At 47.5% G+C, this 13,661-nt stretch overlaps 2 protein-coding genes across 3 annotated transcripts; both read left to right on the forward strand.

Annotated features, from left to right (window-relative positions):
* The first annotated feature begins 7,883 nt into the window (after positions 1–7,883).
* LOC120658457 (ubiquitin-related modifier 1 homolog) lies at positions 7,884–10,211 on the forward strand. Of its 2 annotated transcripts, XM_039936738.1 has the most exons (4): positions 7,893–8,143; positions 8,261–8,422; positions 8,810–8,841; positions 9,795–10,211. In XM_039936738.1, exons 1-4 carry the CDS (start codon positions 8,121–8,123, stop codon positions 9,818–9,820), a joined length of 243 nt encoding a protein of 80 aa, XP_039792672.1. In that variant the 5' UTR covers positions 7,893–8,120; the 3' UTR covers positions 9,821–10,211. The 2 variants fall into 2 exon arrangements, with proteins under 2 accessions (XP_039792671.1, XP_039792672.1); XM_039936737.1 differs by lacking the exon at positions 8,810–8,841 and having other exon boundaries at positions 7,884–8,143.
* A 144-nt stretch (positions 10,212–10,355) lies between these two features.
* On the forward strand, positions 10,356–13,503 carry LOC120662804 (cytochrome P450 78A5-like). Its single transcript, XM_039941874.1, has 3 exons — positions 10,356–10,411; positions 11,134–11,390; positions 12,965–13,503. Exons 1-3 carry the CDS (start codon positions 10,356–10,358, stop codon positions 13,501–13,503), a joined length of 852 nt encoding a protein of 283 aa, XP_039797808.1.
* Positions 13,504–13,661: the final 158 nt, after the last annotated feature.

The following is a 13,661-nucleotide window of genomic DNA, read 5'->3' on the forward strand; positions in this document are numbered from 1 at the left end:
AGACGACCAAGAGAATCATAAAGTAGGGAAGCTAGCAAAAGAGCAGTGGATAATATTATTGCAAGGGCTGGCAGATAAGAAACATGTTACTATTACTACTACAACAAATGGTAGTAGCTAAGATCGAGAAGATAGGCAGTCGTGACAGGATTAGGGCTGTGCGCTTGCCATGCGGGCACATTACTGACAAATAAAGATGTAGGCAAAAGGAGCCACCACTGCACTAGCAGCAGAGAAGCACTCTTAATTACGGAAGCAAGTAGTATATGATGGGAAAGATTTAAATTTATGAATAATAATTAGATAAAGAATTAAGATATATTTAGAATATCAATACTAGCTACGAAAATACGCGGGTCACCTCACTAGTTAAAGATGAAATGGGTATCGTTGCACAGCAGCTGCAAGCCCACAAACTGCACATGATAGCTGAATCATCAGCATGGCAGCTCAACGTCTTCCTATCCTCTAGTGCAATCTATATATCATATATAGATATCACCCACTAACTATTTCTCTCTTCATGCAAGGTGTCTACATCATTCTCCACTAAGTGTCCCACTAACTTTCAACTACCTTATTAATTACAAAAAATGTTCATGTCATCTCTACAATATGCAATACTTTTAATCTTTAATTAACTAAAGTAAAATCATATACATACGCTATTTTTTCATCACCTATTCTTCTATAATGTGATCAAATATTCTATTGGTGTTTCTTCTTTTAGCTTATCGATTTTTACGAGATTCAATAAACAAGAAAATGTTCATATGATCTCTACTATATGCAATACTTTTAATCTTTAATCTATTAACGTAAAGTCATATACATACTCTATTTTTGTAATACTTTTAATCTTTAATCTATTAACGTAAAGACTCATATACATACTCTATTTCTTTGAGCACATATTCTTTTATAATGTGATCAAATATTCTATTGATGTTAGTTTATCGATTTCTACCATATTTTGATAAAAAATAACATGCAAGTAAAATTCATATCAACTATATAGCCTATATAGATGACACCTACTAAAATTATTAACTCTATTTCTCTTAACATGCAAGTTATCCGCATCATATAGGAACCCATTATATCAAATGTCACGTCAACGTCCACTAGAGTCATCTATTTATGTTTTCCATCGATTTTTTTTGTATATGTTGCCATACAATCATCTTAATTTTCTACTTTCAAATTTCACGTTAAAATTTAAGAAATCCCGCACCTAGTACATGATGTTTTCCAAGTCTGAGATTGTCGGTGTCCCGACCAAGGGTTCCGGATCCCAACTAGTAAATGTTGCGTGTTTCCTCGTCCCAAATGATGATGCAAGAGGCAACACAGTAACACACGGTTTATCCTGGTTTCGGCCGCGAGGCCGTACGTTCAGTAAAGGGGGCGTGCGAGAGCACTGTATTATCTTGCACCCGGAGTGCTTGAAGTAGGGGATACAAGCGAGGCGAGAGAGGGAGGGAAGCTCCCAAGTCTCTGCTAGAAGAGGGGTTGAACGTGGCGAATAGGGATGTCGGGGCATCTCTCTTAAAGGGTGCCCGCCTCCTCCTTTTATAGTCACAAGAAGGGGCGGCGTACATGAGCAGGGGAGCGTGGAAGTCGTCGTTTTCCCCCGAATCGCGGGGGGTACAGTGGTCGGACACTGTAGAAAGTACAATGTGGGGCATGACGACTGGCGAGGCGGTCGTCCTGGATATCGTCCTTGGTCCCGCGGAGTTCGCGCCGGTATCCTGCCAGCCCCTGCAGGCGGTGTGGTCGTCGCTGTCGGGTGTACGGTCTTCCATATGTGGTGCGGTCGCGTTCTGCGGGCCCTGCAGGTCAGTGGTCTTGCATGCACCAGCAGTAGCGGGGCACGTGGCGGTCCCGGACCCCCTGGACGGAGTGCGGACATGCATAATAAGAGACCCGGGAGACATGTGGAGGTCCCGGACCCCTCGAGGGGGGTCCAGGGCTCCGGCTGCGGGTGACGGGCATCCCTCTTTGAGGGGCCCGTGGCGACACCGGACCCCCTCCCGAGCAGGAGGTGGGCCTGGGGCCATACATATGATGAGGTGGAGTCCGGACGGCCGGAATTGGCGGAATAGTGTGGGGAGCAGTGCTGAGCCTGTCTTGTCCCGCGTCGCAGGTCCCACAGTGATGCTACAACGTCCGTGATGGCGGAGCGGTGACCCCGGTCACATCCACTGTGGGGAATGGCGGCCTGACGCCGCCTGTCCGGGGAGCCGTGGAGGAGTGGCTGGCCTTTATTGCCTTCGTACGACGGGCGGGTGAGCGGCAGGGTCGTTTGTCCCTTATGCCGAGAGGTGGTCTCGAGCGGGGCGGAGATGAGGTGCCCGCTCGAGGGTAGGTTCGTTACTCTCGAGCGAGGCGGAGATGAGCTGCCCGCTCGAGGATAGGTTCGCTACCCTCGAGCGAGACGGAAACACGGGGCGCAGTCGAGGGTCTCGATGGGAACCCTCGAGCGAGGCAGAGATTGCCCCACGGGTCCGAGGGGGATGCGAATGGGCCGTATGCTGGGCTTCTTTGAGTCCTTTATTTTCTTCCAGACTGGAAGGAGGCCGTGGGCCTTCGTGGGCCCGGTTGCCTTAACATGTGTTTGCGTTTTTCAGAGGGATCTTAGTACCCCGGTTAGAGTGTCCCTAATCTGGTAACCGACAGAGATTGACGCCATCTTAAATCATGACACCTTAGAAAAAGATCACAGACGAGCTTTTTCCAAACAAACACGACAACCGGTGTCGCTGGATTCGTTTCACAAGACGCCATCATCCAGACAATAACAAACCATCGCTACACGTCTGAGGATCTGATGCCTCGCTGTGAATGTGATAATGTGATGTGCGAATCTGAACCAGCGTGCCCGGAGGGGGGGGGGGTTATTTTTATATTTTTTATATTTTCGTTTTTTACAAAAATATATTTTTGTTTTCGAAATTTACAGAAATATACCCCGGCCGCCCCGCTGTAACACCTCAGGTGTTTAAAAATAATTAGCAAGGTCTTTAACCATGTCATCATGCATAATCATTAAGATTAAACTAAATAATACATTTCTTGTATGTTTACAAATGCATGTGTATGTATGTATGTGTGCAAGTATAGTGTGCCTTGGTAACTTTTTATAAATAACTCAAAACAATAGCTAGTAAAATGCATCTACACATCCCTAAGTACAGGGTCTACAAAAGCCTAATTGACATCATGATCAAAATAATAATGACTCCTCATAAAATGACAAGTATTTTTGAATCATAGTTTTTGAAAATTTAAAATAACTTTCAAATTATTGCTCAAATGAATTTTGTCCTGAAAGGAAACTTGTAGGATTTTGAATTTTAAACAACTTTAGTGTTCAAACTTTTTCGAGTTTCAATTCAAAATTTTGAATCAAGTTGAGTCAAACCTCGGTTGACTCTCTTTCCTCTCTCTCTTTCTTCCTTCTCTCCCTCTGTTTCACTGCCATGGCAGGCAGGGCAGCGCCACCTGAGCCGGGGCAGGCAAGCTGCTGCTGCCACCATCACCGAGCTCCCGCACGCCGTTGACAAAGGGGTGGAGCAGAGTAGCCTGCCGCCGCCGCTCGTCAACGCCGCCAGCTCTGCTCGCTGCGCTCCACTCATGGCCTTCCATGATGAGCACGCAGCTCGCCCTGTCCCGTCGCCGCTGCGGCGCCCCCAACCCTCCTCGCTGCGCCCTGACCCGGCCATTACTGCCGCTCGGTGAGCACGCAACCGCGACGCCGCACGCGCCGAAGTTGCTCCACTACTACGCCCCCCTCCTGCCGAGCTCTCCCCTCCCCATTTGCTTCGCCAAGAGGCGTTTCCACCCTCCCTCTCCACTCTCCTTCCCTCACAAAGCCGAGCCGAGCAGCCCCTGTGCCAAAACAGCGTCGCCGCCCAACATGGCCGCCGCCATCACCTTAGCCACTGCGGAGCTCTCTCTTCCGGCCCCCCTCCGCCCGAGCAAGCCCCCTAGCTAGCTTCTACATGGCTTGGTGAAGCTCTCCGACCACCCCACTGCCGCTTCCCCTCGCCGGAGCGCCGCCGCCGCGGCCTGCCGTCGCCGCCGCCCACTGCTCGCCGCGGGCAGCACACCTCTGGCCATCCCCAACCTCGTTTGAGCCTACAAACGGGTAGAGCTCAGTCTCCTCTAGCTCCTCCCCCACTCCCCCCTCGCCGCCGGCGACCGGAGCCGCCGGATTTCAGCAAGGAAAGGCCGCCCCTACCCACCCCTTCTTCTACCTCCGGCCAAGGGCCTGGTTGTGATTTGTTTTTAGATCCCAGGGGGTTTTGCGCTAAAGTCAAGGGCCTGTCTGCAAATCTCGTTTTTCAGTTTTCAGTTTCTAACAGCGAACTTGTAAATTCGTTTAAAAATCGTCGAAAAATCAAAAAAATTCAAACTCAACTGTTCTGGAATCATTGTGACTAGATTTACAACTTTTGTTACTTACACTTTTTCTTTTACTCAATATTTTTTGCTTTATTTAAAATACAAAGAAAATGTAGCTTTTATTAGATCTCAAGTTACATGCATGATCTGTTGGCCATTTTTTGTCAGTGTGTTACATGTTAGATGAATAGCCTTCTGTAAAAGTTTCGTGGCATTTGACATGCCTAGCTATCAGTTTATTTAAATCTTGCTTTGTGTCTTGTTTGATTAGTTTTGTCTGTACATGTTATATAACTTGGTTTCATGAGCTCAAACTTTTAAAGAATATTTAAAGGGATGTTTAGATACTGTACAATTTTTTTGAGAATTTTTAGATAAGTGGAACCTTCCTACTAATTAATAGTATCGATATTTACACTTAATCAAGAAAAATAGTTCCTTTGTATATAAAAATCTGATATTTTAAAAAGAGCTGTTATTTGAGTACTGTATATTTCTGGAAAATTTGAACCTCTGAAACTCGGTAGAACTATCTGTCGAAATTATTTTTTTACTGTAGTTATAATTGTACTATTTTTCATGCCCTGTAAAATGATTGTTTAATTGTGAAAAATTTATGGCAAGCTCTTCTTTACGTAGGTAACAGTTAGTTAAAATTTCATTACCATTACTTGCATATTTTGCCCTGTAAAAATTCATCTTATTTTCAGCAGAGGCTAGGTAAAAGATTTTTCATGGTGTTTCTGTTGCAAGAAATGGACTGAAATTTTTATGGTGGATTTATTATAATGAATTGCCTGCTTTGTAAAAATTTCATGACTAGTGAGTGAAGGAAACTATAGATTTTGATTTATACATGGATAACTAGTGTAAATAAAGTATTTTTTGAGTTGCTTGGTTGAGTAGTGTTTTGTGGAAAACCACCCCGGTTCCCTGTGAACTAAATCATGTTAGTTAATACCCGATAAATGATTGCCCCGTGAGATGATTTTGAAAATGGTTGTTTCCAAAGTTGGGTTTTGTTGGATTACAACTCTATAGTGAAGAAATGAATAAATCATTACCACTAAAATAACTCACGCATATGCATTCATGTAGATTTGACTACTCTCGCTGACGGTACGTACGAACTGGTGCCGGAGTCTGAGAGTGAGCAGCGTGAAGCTCAAGTTAATCTAACTGAAATTACTGAAGACCTGAACCAAAGTTCAGAAGAGCCCAAGGCTAGCTCCGCTCAGGAAGACAAGCCCCGGAGCATGTCCTATCTATTTTAAATTTATGCAACTGCTTATATTCCTATCTATTTGTTCATTTAAGTTTGCAGGAATTGTTTGGAACTCTAGTTGCATAATCTTAAGTACCGATGTTTGAATACTAGCATGTATAGGTCGCTAGTTGGCTATGCTAATGGTTCGGTAGAAGTCGAGTGATTTCCTGTCACTCGCGAGAATTATAGGAGCTGGATGCTTATTACACACTGCAATATAAGGTTTACGGGCGGGGTTGTTGTACTTGTGATACCCCTTCTATTTATTGAAAATGGATAAGGCCGCGGTGTGTGGTAGTGGTGGTTAAGCGTTTGAACGTACTAACCACATGTCGAGAATATGGTAATCGGTAAGCTTAAGTACCTGATGGAACCGGCTGTGGAACATACTCCCCACTGTCTGGTCTTTGGTCACGCACGGGTGCAGGGCACCCTAGAGCGGTGGGCCTGTTCCATGCCCGGGAAAAAAGGGGAAAAGTCGCGTGGGTGATTTCATTCCCCATGCGTGTGTTTAGGTCTGCCTGACCAGGTTAATAAATTTGATTCGAATCGTCCGTCTCTCACGGATATTGAGACTGCTTAACCCTTTTGCAACATAGAGTAAGAAGTGTAATAATGATGATGAGGAATATGGTTGAATGATGAAAAAAATAATTGTTTTTCACCATGTATGCTATTGGATAGATGCTAATGTAGAATGGTTATTCGAACTAGAACTTGAAAGCTAAAATCTGAAAATAAGGACTTACTCTTTGTTGTTTTTCGGCAAAAACAAACCCCTCAAGCCAAAATCCTTGCATGTCTAGTTAGAGGGCTAAATATATCCTAGTCGGGTAAGCTTTGCTGAGTATTAGTATACTCAGCCTTGCTTGTGGCTCAACTTTGTTTTCAGGTGATACGTTTGAAGATCAGGTAGCTAGCTTGACTTGGCCGTGTACTTTACCTCCTGGTTGGTCGGTGGAGTGGGATACGACTCCGGCCAACGATGACAATGCCGAGTGATGTTATGTACGGGCTTCATCATGACATCTTGTATGGTTGTTTAGAACTCGCTTTATTTCTGCTGCAGTTGAACTCTGAACTACTTTCAATTTGAATTTCAAGTACATTTCTGAGATTTCGAACTTGGTTTGTAATAATTAAGTTAAGACTCGGTAATGTAATATATTTGTGAAATGTTGTACTCTCTGGACTCACCTTCGTGTGAGTTGCATGTAAGCTTTGGGTTCGATCGACGCTCAGGTGGATTCTTCGGGACTTTACCCGACAGCACTGCCGGATTACTCCGTTTGAAGTGCGTGTTAGCCGGGATTACCTTTAGGGTGATGGTTAGCGCACTTGAGACGGATTAATTTGGGCGGTTCTGCCACACCCACTGCCGGGCGACCGGGACCTGGTCGCCCCGCTGCGGGGTGGTAGGGGCTTTTCTGCAAAAAAATCACGAAAATTTTTGCAGAAAAGCCCCTGGAGGACCGGTCGCCAGGCAGCGGGGCGGCCGGCCCCCCCAGGCCGCCCAACAGCGGGGCGGCGGGCCGGGCAGCTGGGCGACCGGCTCCCCCACCCTTATAAGGGTTGGCTGGTCCCCCACCCCTCATTTGCATCACTAAAATTCCAGAAGTCCTGCCGGAGAAAGGCGACGCCCCCACCCCTCCCTAATTATCAATTTTGGCTCATAATCAATTTTGTCGATAATCACCCATACATCTTCTTGGCCACAAAAGTGGATGTGATGTACAAAATCCGGCAGGGCTTTGCCTCTCTCCCTCCCTCTATCTCTTTTCTTGGTTTCTGGAATTTTAGTGATGAAATAAGGAGTTGGGGGACCAGCCAACCCTTATATAAGGGTGGGGGAGCCGGTCGCCCTGCTGCCGGGCGGGCGGGGCCGCCGCCCCACTGCTGTGCGGCCTGGGGGGCCGGCCGGCCCGCTGCCGGGCGACCGGTCCTCCAGGGGCTTTTCTTCAAAAAAAATTCGCAGAAAAGCCCCTGCCGCCCCGCAGCAGGGCGACCAAGTCCCGGCCGCCCGGCAGCGGGGCGGCCGGGGTATATTCCTGTAAATTTCGAAAACGAAAATATATTTTTTTGTAAAAAACGAAAATAAAAAATAAAAAAACCGGGGGGGGGGGGGGGGTAGCTCTTTCGAGCCTAGCCCATGAAAAATATAACACGGCCCAAATATAGCCTCACGAAGCCCAATCCGCCAAAGCACCATAGCCCACAGCAGCGCCGCCGGACGGACTCCGCCGGAATCCTGCGGTCCTCGGCCTCCCACCCCCGACTGCCTCCACCCCTTCTCCCACCGCGCCGGCGGCCTCCTCTACTCTCCGTTCACGACACGCCCCCCCTTCGTCGCCGGCGTCGACGGCTCCCGGCAACTCCCCCCCACAGCTTAGAAACCCTAAACCCCCGGAACGAATTCGCAGCCCCTCAAGACCTCAGTCCTCAGGCGATGCATCTCACTCTCGAATTCGGGTAATCCGTCTCCCAGCACCTTTCGCTTTCCTCCCGATTCCTCTTGCCTTAGCGCTTTAGTCTGCGAGCGCGCGGTTCCTGAATCCTGACGAGCAAAGCTTGGTTTCGGGGTTACAGGGGCGGGCTGGAGCTTCTCCTGGAGAACTCCACCAAGGTGCACAAGGTGGAGGTCCCGCCCAAGGACGGCGAAGGCAAGGTTACGATGAAGGGTTTGCTCTCCTGGGTCAAGGCCAATCTGATCAAGGAGCGCCCGGAGATGTTCGTCAAGGGAGATTCCGTGTATGTATCTGCTTGGCCCCCGTTTCTCTCTTCATCGATTCGTGCAGTTGTAAATGATGATATCCAATTGCTATCGTTTATCTTATGGATGGATGACGATTTCCTGATAGCAGTAGTGCGGATTCTTGGGAGATAATGTGCTCTGATGGTACTCTAGTTCATTCCAGTTATGTTTGCTATTCACTTTAAGTTTTGATGCTGTTATGTAGTCCAATTTTTTTTTTGTACCTCTCTGTGATTTCATTTGACTACACACACAAAAAAAATTTGACACCAATTAGACAAGGCTTTAACTACAGCCAGATGTTAGCCTCAAGATTAGAGCTTCATAGCACTATTACCCATTTGTAAAACAAGAGGTCTTCTCATGGACTGTAGTTGGTGCAGAATACCTGGGAGACCATTCAGCCCTGAGCTAGGTAGGCTTTACTAGCTGTTGTTATTTCTTTCTAGTTGCTTATTTCGAGAATGTTCATGCCGTGTGATGTAACTTATCTACATGTTCCTTCTTTGTTACAAAGATGCTCAGTCCTCCCATGTATTCATGCAAAAAGTAAGAAAAAGCAACCAAACTTATTTACGGAATTTTAAAAGTTAGCATTCGCATAATGTTCATCTAGATGTTAGCTTTCACTCTTCTGTTTAAGGAGGGGCAAATATAGATATAAAGCCAACCCACAAAGCTGTAGAGCATTAGAGCTACCTGCCAAGCACAACTAGGTGTTGAATTTGGATTTCGGAGCACAGGCACAAGCAATCTGCTTATTAAGATTTCAGAGCACACAATCCAGTGCCTAGCATATCAGTAACCAGTACAGTAGTAGAGGGCAATACAGCATGTACAGAGGCACAAGCCAGCGTGGGGTTGGAGGCAGAGGACTAGAGGAACTGCAAAGCTTTGGTGAGGATTTACCGAAAGGCAACCCTAGGAGCATCCAGAAGTATCCAACTGAGATGTCTAGCCATTTCTTGACGAAGTTTGACCGTCTCGTCAGTCTAGCTTTCTAGCATTCTAGCTCTACATTTAGCCCCTAAACTTGTTATGGACACGCTGGCCAGTGATTAGTGACCCTCTAGATGATAGGCAGACAATCATCCAGGTGAACACTGGATTAACTTCAGCTCATTATTTCATTTTTTTTGTTGCAAAAAAAGTGAGCAGCCATGAAAAATGATACCTGACCTCCTTTTTCAGTTATTTGTTTTCCATGCAAATGGTTTGGTAGAAATTTATAGGTTCCTTTTCTTGCCCATTTAGAGGTGTGTATGCTTTGTCAGTTCAGTAATGTTAGAGCGTATTCAACTATTTCAAAACTAACAGTAGCCCCAGGTATTTGGCTCTCATGGTTTTTTCTTTGCTTCATGCGTGCAGGAGGCCTGGGGTTCTTGTCCTTGTAAATGACTGCGATTGGGAGCTGTGTGGTGGTCTTGATGCGGAGTTGGAAGAGAAGGATGTGGTGGTTTTCATATCCACTTTACATGGTGGTTAGTTTAATTATCGGGATGTTACATCTTATGATTTTTCTGATAATCGCATCTTGTATCATGTTGGAAAAGGATTGCAAGTCGTGGAACTGAACCTGATGATATCAATATCATGAAACTATAGTTCCATTTTCCTGATTGAAACACAGTCACGGAATATTGTACACAACTGATCATGTATTTGCAATACTGCTGCGCTACTCCTTGTATTGCTGTATACATATGTGGATGGTCAAGTGACCGTATTTTAGCACTGTTCCTTCATGACTATGGAGTTATCCTAAAAGTGAACAGTTTCGATGTACGGACATGCTATTACTTGCGCTGATGCTGTTTCAGTTTTAAAGCTAGTGAGTACTCTTCTAGGGATAATTGCTCATGTTGTTTTGTATTTTACTCCTGAGCGCCATGGGTTTATTACTGGTGCGGTGGTGCCTATGCCTCAGTTATGAAGCAGGGTCAAACACTGGACAACCTCTCTGCAATGAAGCGTAACACGCTGAAGTATGGAGAATGTGACTCGCGAATTTGTTCATATTTGAGCATGATTTGAGAATCAGTTATCCTGTACTGCAATAAGTTCAACTGAATTTAATCTTTGTCATACTGTTGACTGTCGTGCAAAATTATTGTCATGGAGATTGAATAGTAAACGACGAGACCGGACAATGCAAAGAGATGGGCACAAGATGAACAAAAGGAGTTTATGATACAAAGTTTTGGATTCATACGAGCACCCGCAGTACTAGAACTCGAGAACTCCCTGGTGGGGAGCTTCCTCTTGACGGAACACAACTACTAGTTATTTCGTTGCTCTTGGGTAATGAAATTTTGGATTCGCCCTTGTTTTGGAAAGAAGGGGCTCTCTGGTTGAAGCAGACTCAGGTTGAGATGGTGGGCAAGCTCTGCTCGACCGTCTGAGGCAACAACTGCCTTGAGAAACAGAAACGCACAAGCTGACAAGATTGTATTGTTGGCAAGCTAGGAATATTCACAATTTTTTTTGGTAAAGTTCATTTTTGACCATTCATAGTTCGATTTTGGTTATCTAACTCTAAAACCAGATATTCTTGACCATCAAACTACAAAAACCATTCATATTTGGCCATTGGACGGTTTTGCTAGGTGGTTTGAGTGACGTAAATACCATGTGGTGATGGGCCCACCTGTCAACCTTCCTCTCTCTCTCCTGCTGCAATGTTTTGACGTGAGCACTATTCTCCCAGGATCTTCAGCACCAGCGGGCGTAGAGGAACGTGGGACGTTGTCGTCGTCGTCCTCATCATCGTCAGTGTCGGGGACGCGCTGCTTAGCGCGGAGGAGAAGTTCGCGGGCGGGGAGATTGTGGCAGCACAGCGGGCGATCGAGAGGGTGATGAAGGCGGCGGTGAGGCCGGTTCCAGCGGGGGTCGTGGCTAGGGTGGTAGCCAGCTCCGACGGTCGGGCGAGCTGCAGCTCTACCACGGACCAACGCAGTCGGCTGGGTGAGCTTGAGCTCCGCCACTAGCTCCAGTTCCGTTGCGGGCCAGCGCAGCCGGGCGGGCGAGCTGGAGGCGTGGGGGAGGGCGGCAGGCGGCGCAGAGTGGGAAGAGAGGGAGAGGACAGGAGAGAAGAGAGGGGAAAGGGAGAGGAGAGAGGAGGGCCAAAAGGTGGGCTCTACCGCCATGTGATGTCAGCAAAACTACTACTACATGGCATCCAAGTCACCCAATAAAGGGTAAAGTCCGTTTTTCAACCCTGAACTATCACGATAGTCCGATTTTGGCCCTTGAACTACGAAACCGGACATCCTACACCCCCAACTAACGAAACCGTTTGAAAAACAATCCTGGCTCAGCCAAAGGCGGTTTTGCTACAGTAAACCGCCTTTGGCTGAGCCAGGGTTGTTTTTCAAACGGTTTCGTTAGTTGGAGGTGTAGGATGTCCGGTTTCGTAGTTCAAGGGCCAAAATCGGACTATCGTGATAGTTCAGGGTTGAAAAACAGACTTTACCCCCCAATAAACCACCCAGCAAAACCATCCAATGGCCAGATAAGAATGGTTTTGGTTGTTTGATGGCCAAGAACACTCAGTTTTGGAGTTGGATTACCAAAATCGAACTTAGATGATAGTTGGGCGGCTAAAAATGGAGTTTACTCTTTTTTTTCTTCTCGAATACGCAGGAGAGTTGCGCATCTTTGTATTATGTAGAAGAAATAGAGTTTGTTACAACAGGAGGATCACAGGCTCGCCACGGCTATGAACACTCACAAATTATGTACTTAAGTAAATAATATATAATCATAGTCGTGTACATTTAGCCATCGTGGCACGCGGAACCCGTGCATTTAGCACTTATTTGACCAAACAAAAAATAACCAAATCTTTTTGTATATTTGGAAAGGACTTTCGATCCACACGCTGAAAGGGTATCAATCTATCCTTCGATCGGTGGATAGTAGGAATAAAAGCAATTAGCTAGGTAAGGAAATTAATAGTGTAGCTTCACGCAGGAGCATCAGGTGCTAACCATGGGCGTGCGCAGCCAGCCGATGATGCATAGGTGGCTCACTTCCACATCATCCACGTTTAGGAGCGTTGGCGATAGTGGGCGAGGTGCAGGACTTCTTGCAGGTCTTGATGCGAGAAGGGTCTGTCTCTCCCGTACCACAGATGGTGTGGCACGCCTTGATGATCTCCGCAAGTCCAGCCTCGTATTTTTTTTGGCATCCATCCTCGCAAGCCTTGATGGAAGGGGGTTCCTTTAGCTCAGGGCATTTGCTATTGCACGTGAAACCCTCGAGGAACACCGCATTGGCCCGCTGTGCAAGGCTGCACATCTCAACGCAATGGGGGCCTTTCTTAGCTTTGTCCTTACAAAGCATGTCACAGACTGCTAATAAAGCGGCCTCAGCTCCTCCTTCACTAGTCTCTTTTGCCTGCAACACTTTCTCTGGGTACGATCGAGTTTTCTTCCAACTAGCACAATGCACGCTCTTTAATTGATCTTTTATTGCATTTGAAGTTTGAATTTACGCTCGTTTTTTGTTCGATGTTTTGATTTTGTTTTCATCATCAGGAAATGATATTCAGAGGCGCCGACACGGTGGCGATCCTGATGGAGTGGATCATGGCGAGGATGGTGCTGCACCCTTCGCCAGCCTCCCCTACACCCAGTGCATCGTCAAGGAGACGCTGCGCGTGCACCCTCCCGGGCCGCTCCTCTCATGGGCGCGCCTCGCCGTCCACGACGCGCACGTCGGCGGCCACCTGGTCCCCGCCGGCACGACGGCGATGGTGAACATGTGGGCCATCGCGCACGACCCGGCCGTCTGGGCCGAGCCGGAGGCGTTCCGCCCGGAGCGCTTCCAGGAGGAGGACGTGAACGTGCTCGGGGGCGACCTCCGCCTGGCCCCCTTCGGCGCCGGCCGCCGCGTGTGCCCGGGCAAGATGCTGGCGCTGGCCACCACCCACCTCTGGACCGCCCAGCTGCTGCACCGGTTCGAGTGGGCGCCCGCGGCGGGCGGCGGCGGCGTCGACCTGTCGGAGCGCCTGAACATGTCGCTGGAGATGGCCACGCCGCTGGTGTGCAAGGCCGTGCCCAGGGTCCAAGCCTGACCAGCCCAGGCCAGCCGCCGCCGCCAGGTCTCCGACGATCCACCTCCATGCATGGAGTGGTCGCCATGGGTGCCGCTGAGTACCTCCTAGTCCTTTATTTCGCATGCACCCAGCCGCTAGGTTGTGGGTGGTTTGTGTGCTCTGTCGTGTCCGACAAT

This window comes from Panicum virgatum, chromosome 2N, assembly GCF_016808335.1.
Source record: "Panicum virgatum strain AP13 chromosome 2N, P.virgatum_v5, whole genome shotgun sequence".
Taxonomy (NCBI): Eukaryota; Viridiplantae; Streptophyta; class Magnoliopsida; order Poales; family Poaceae; genus Panicum; species Panicum virgatum.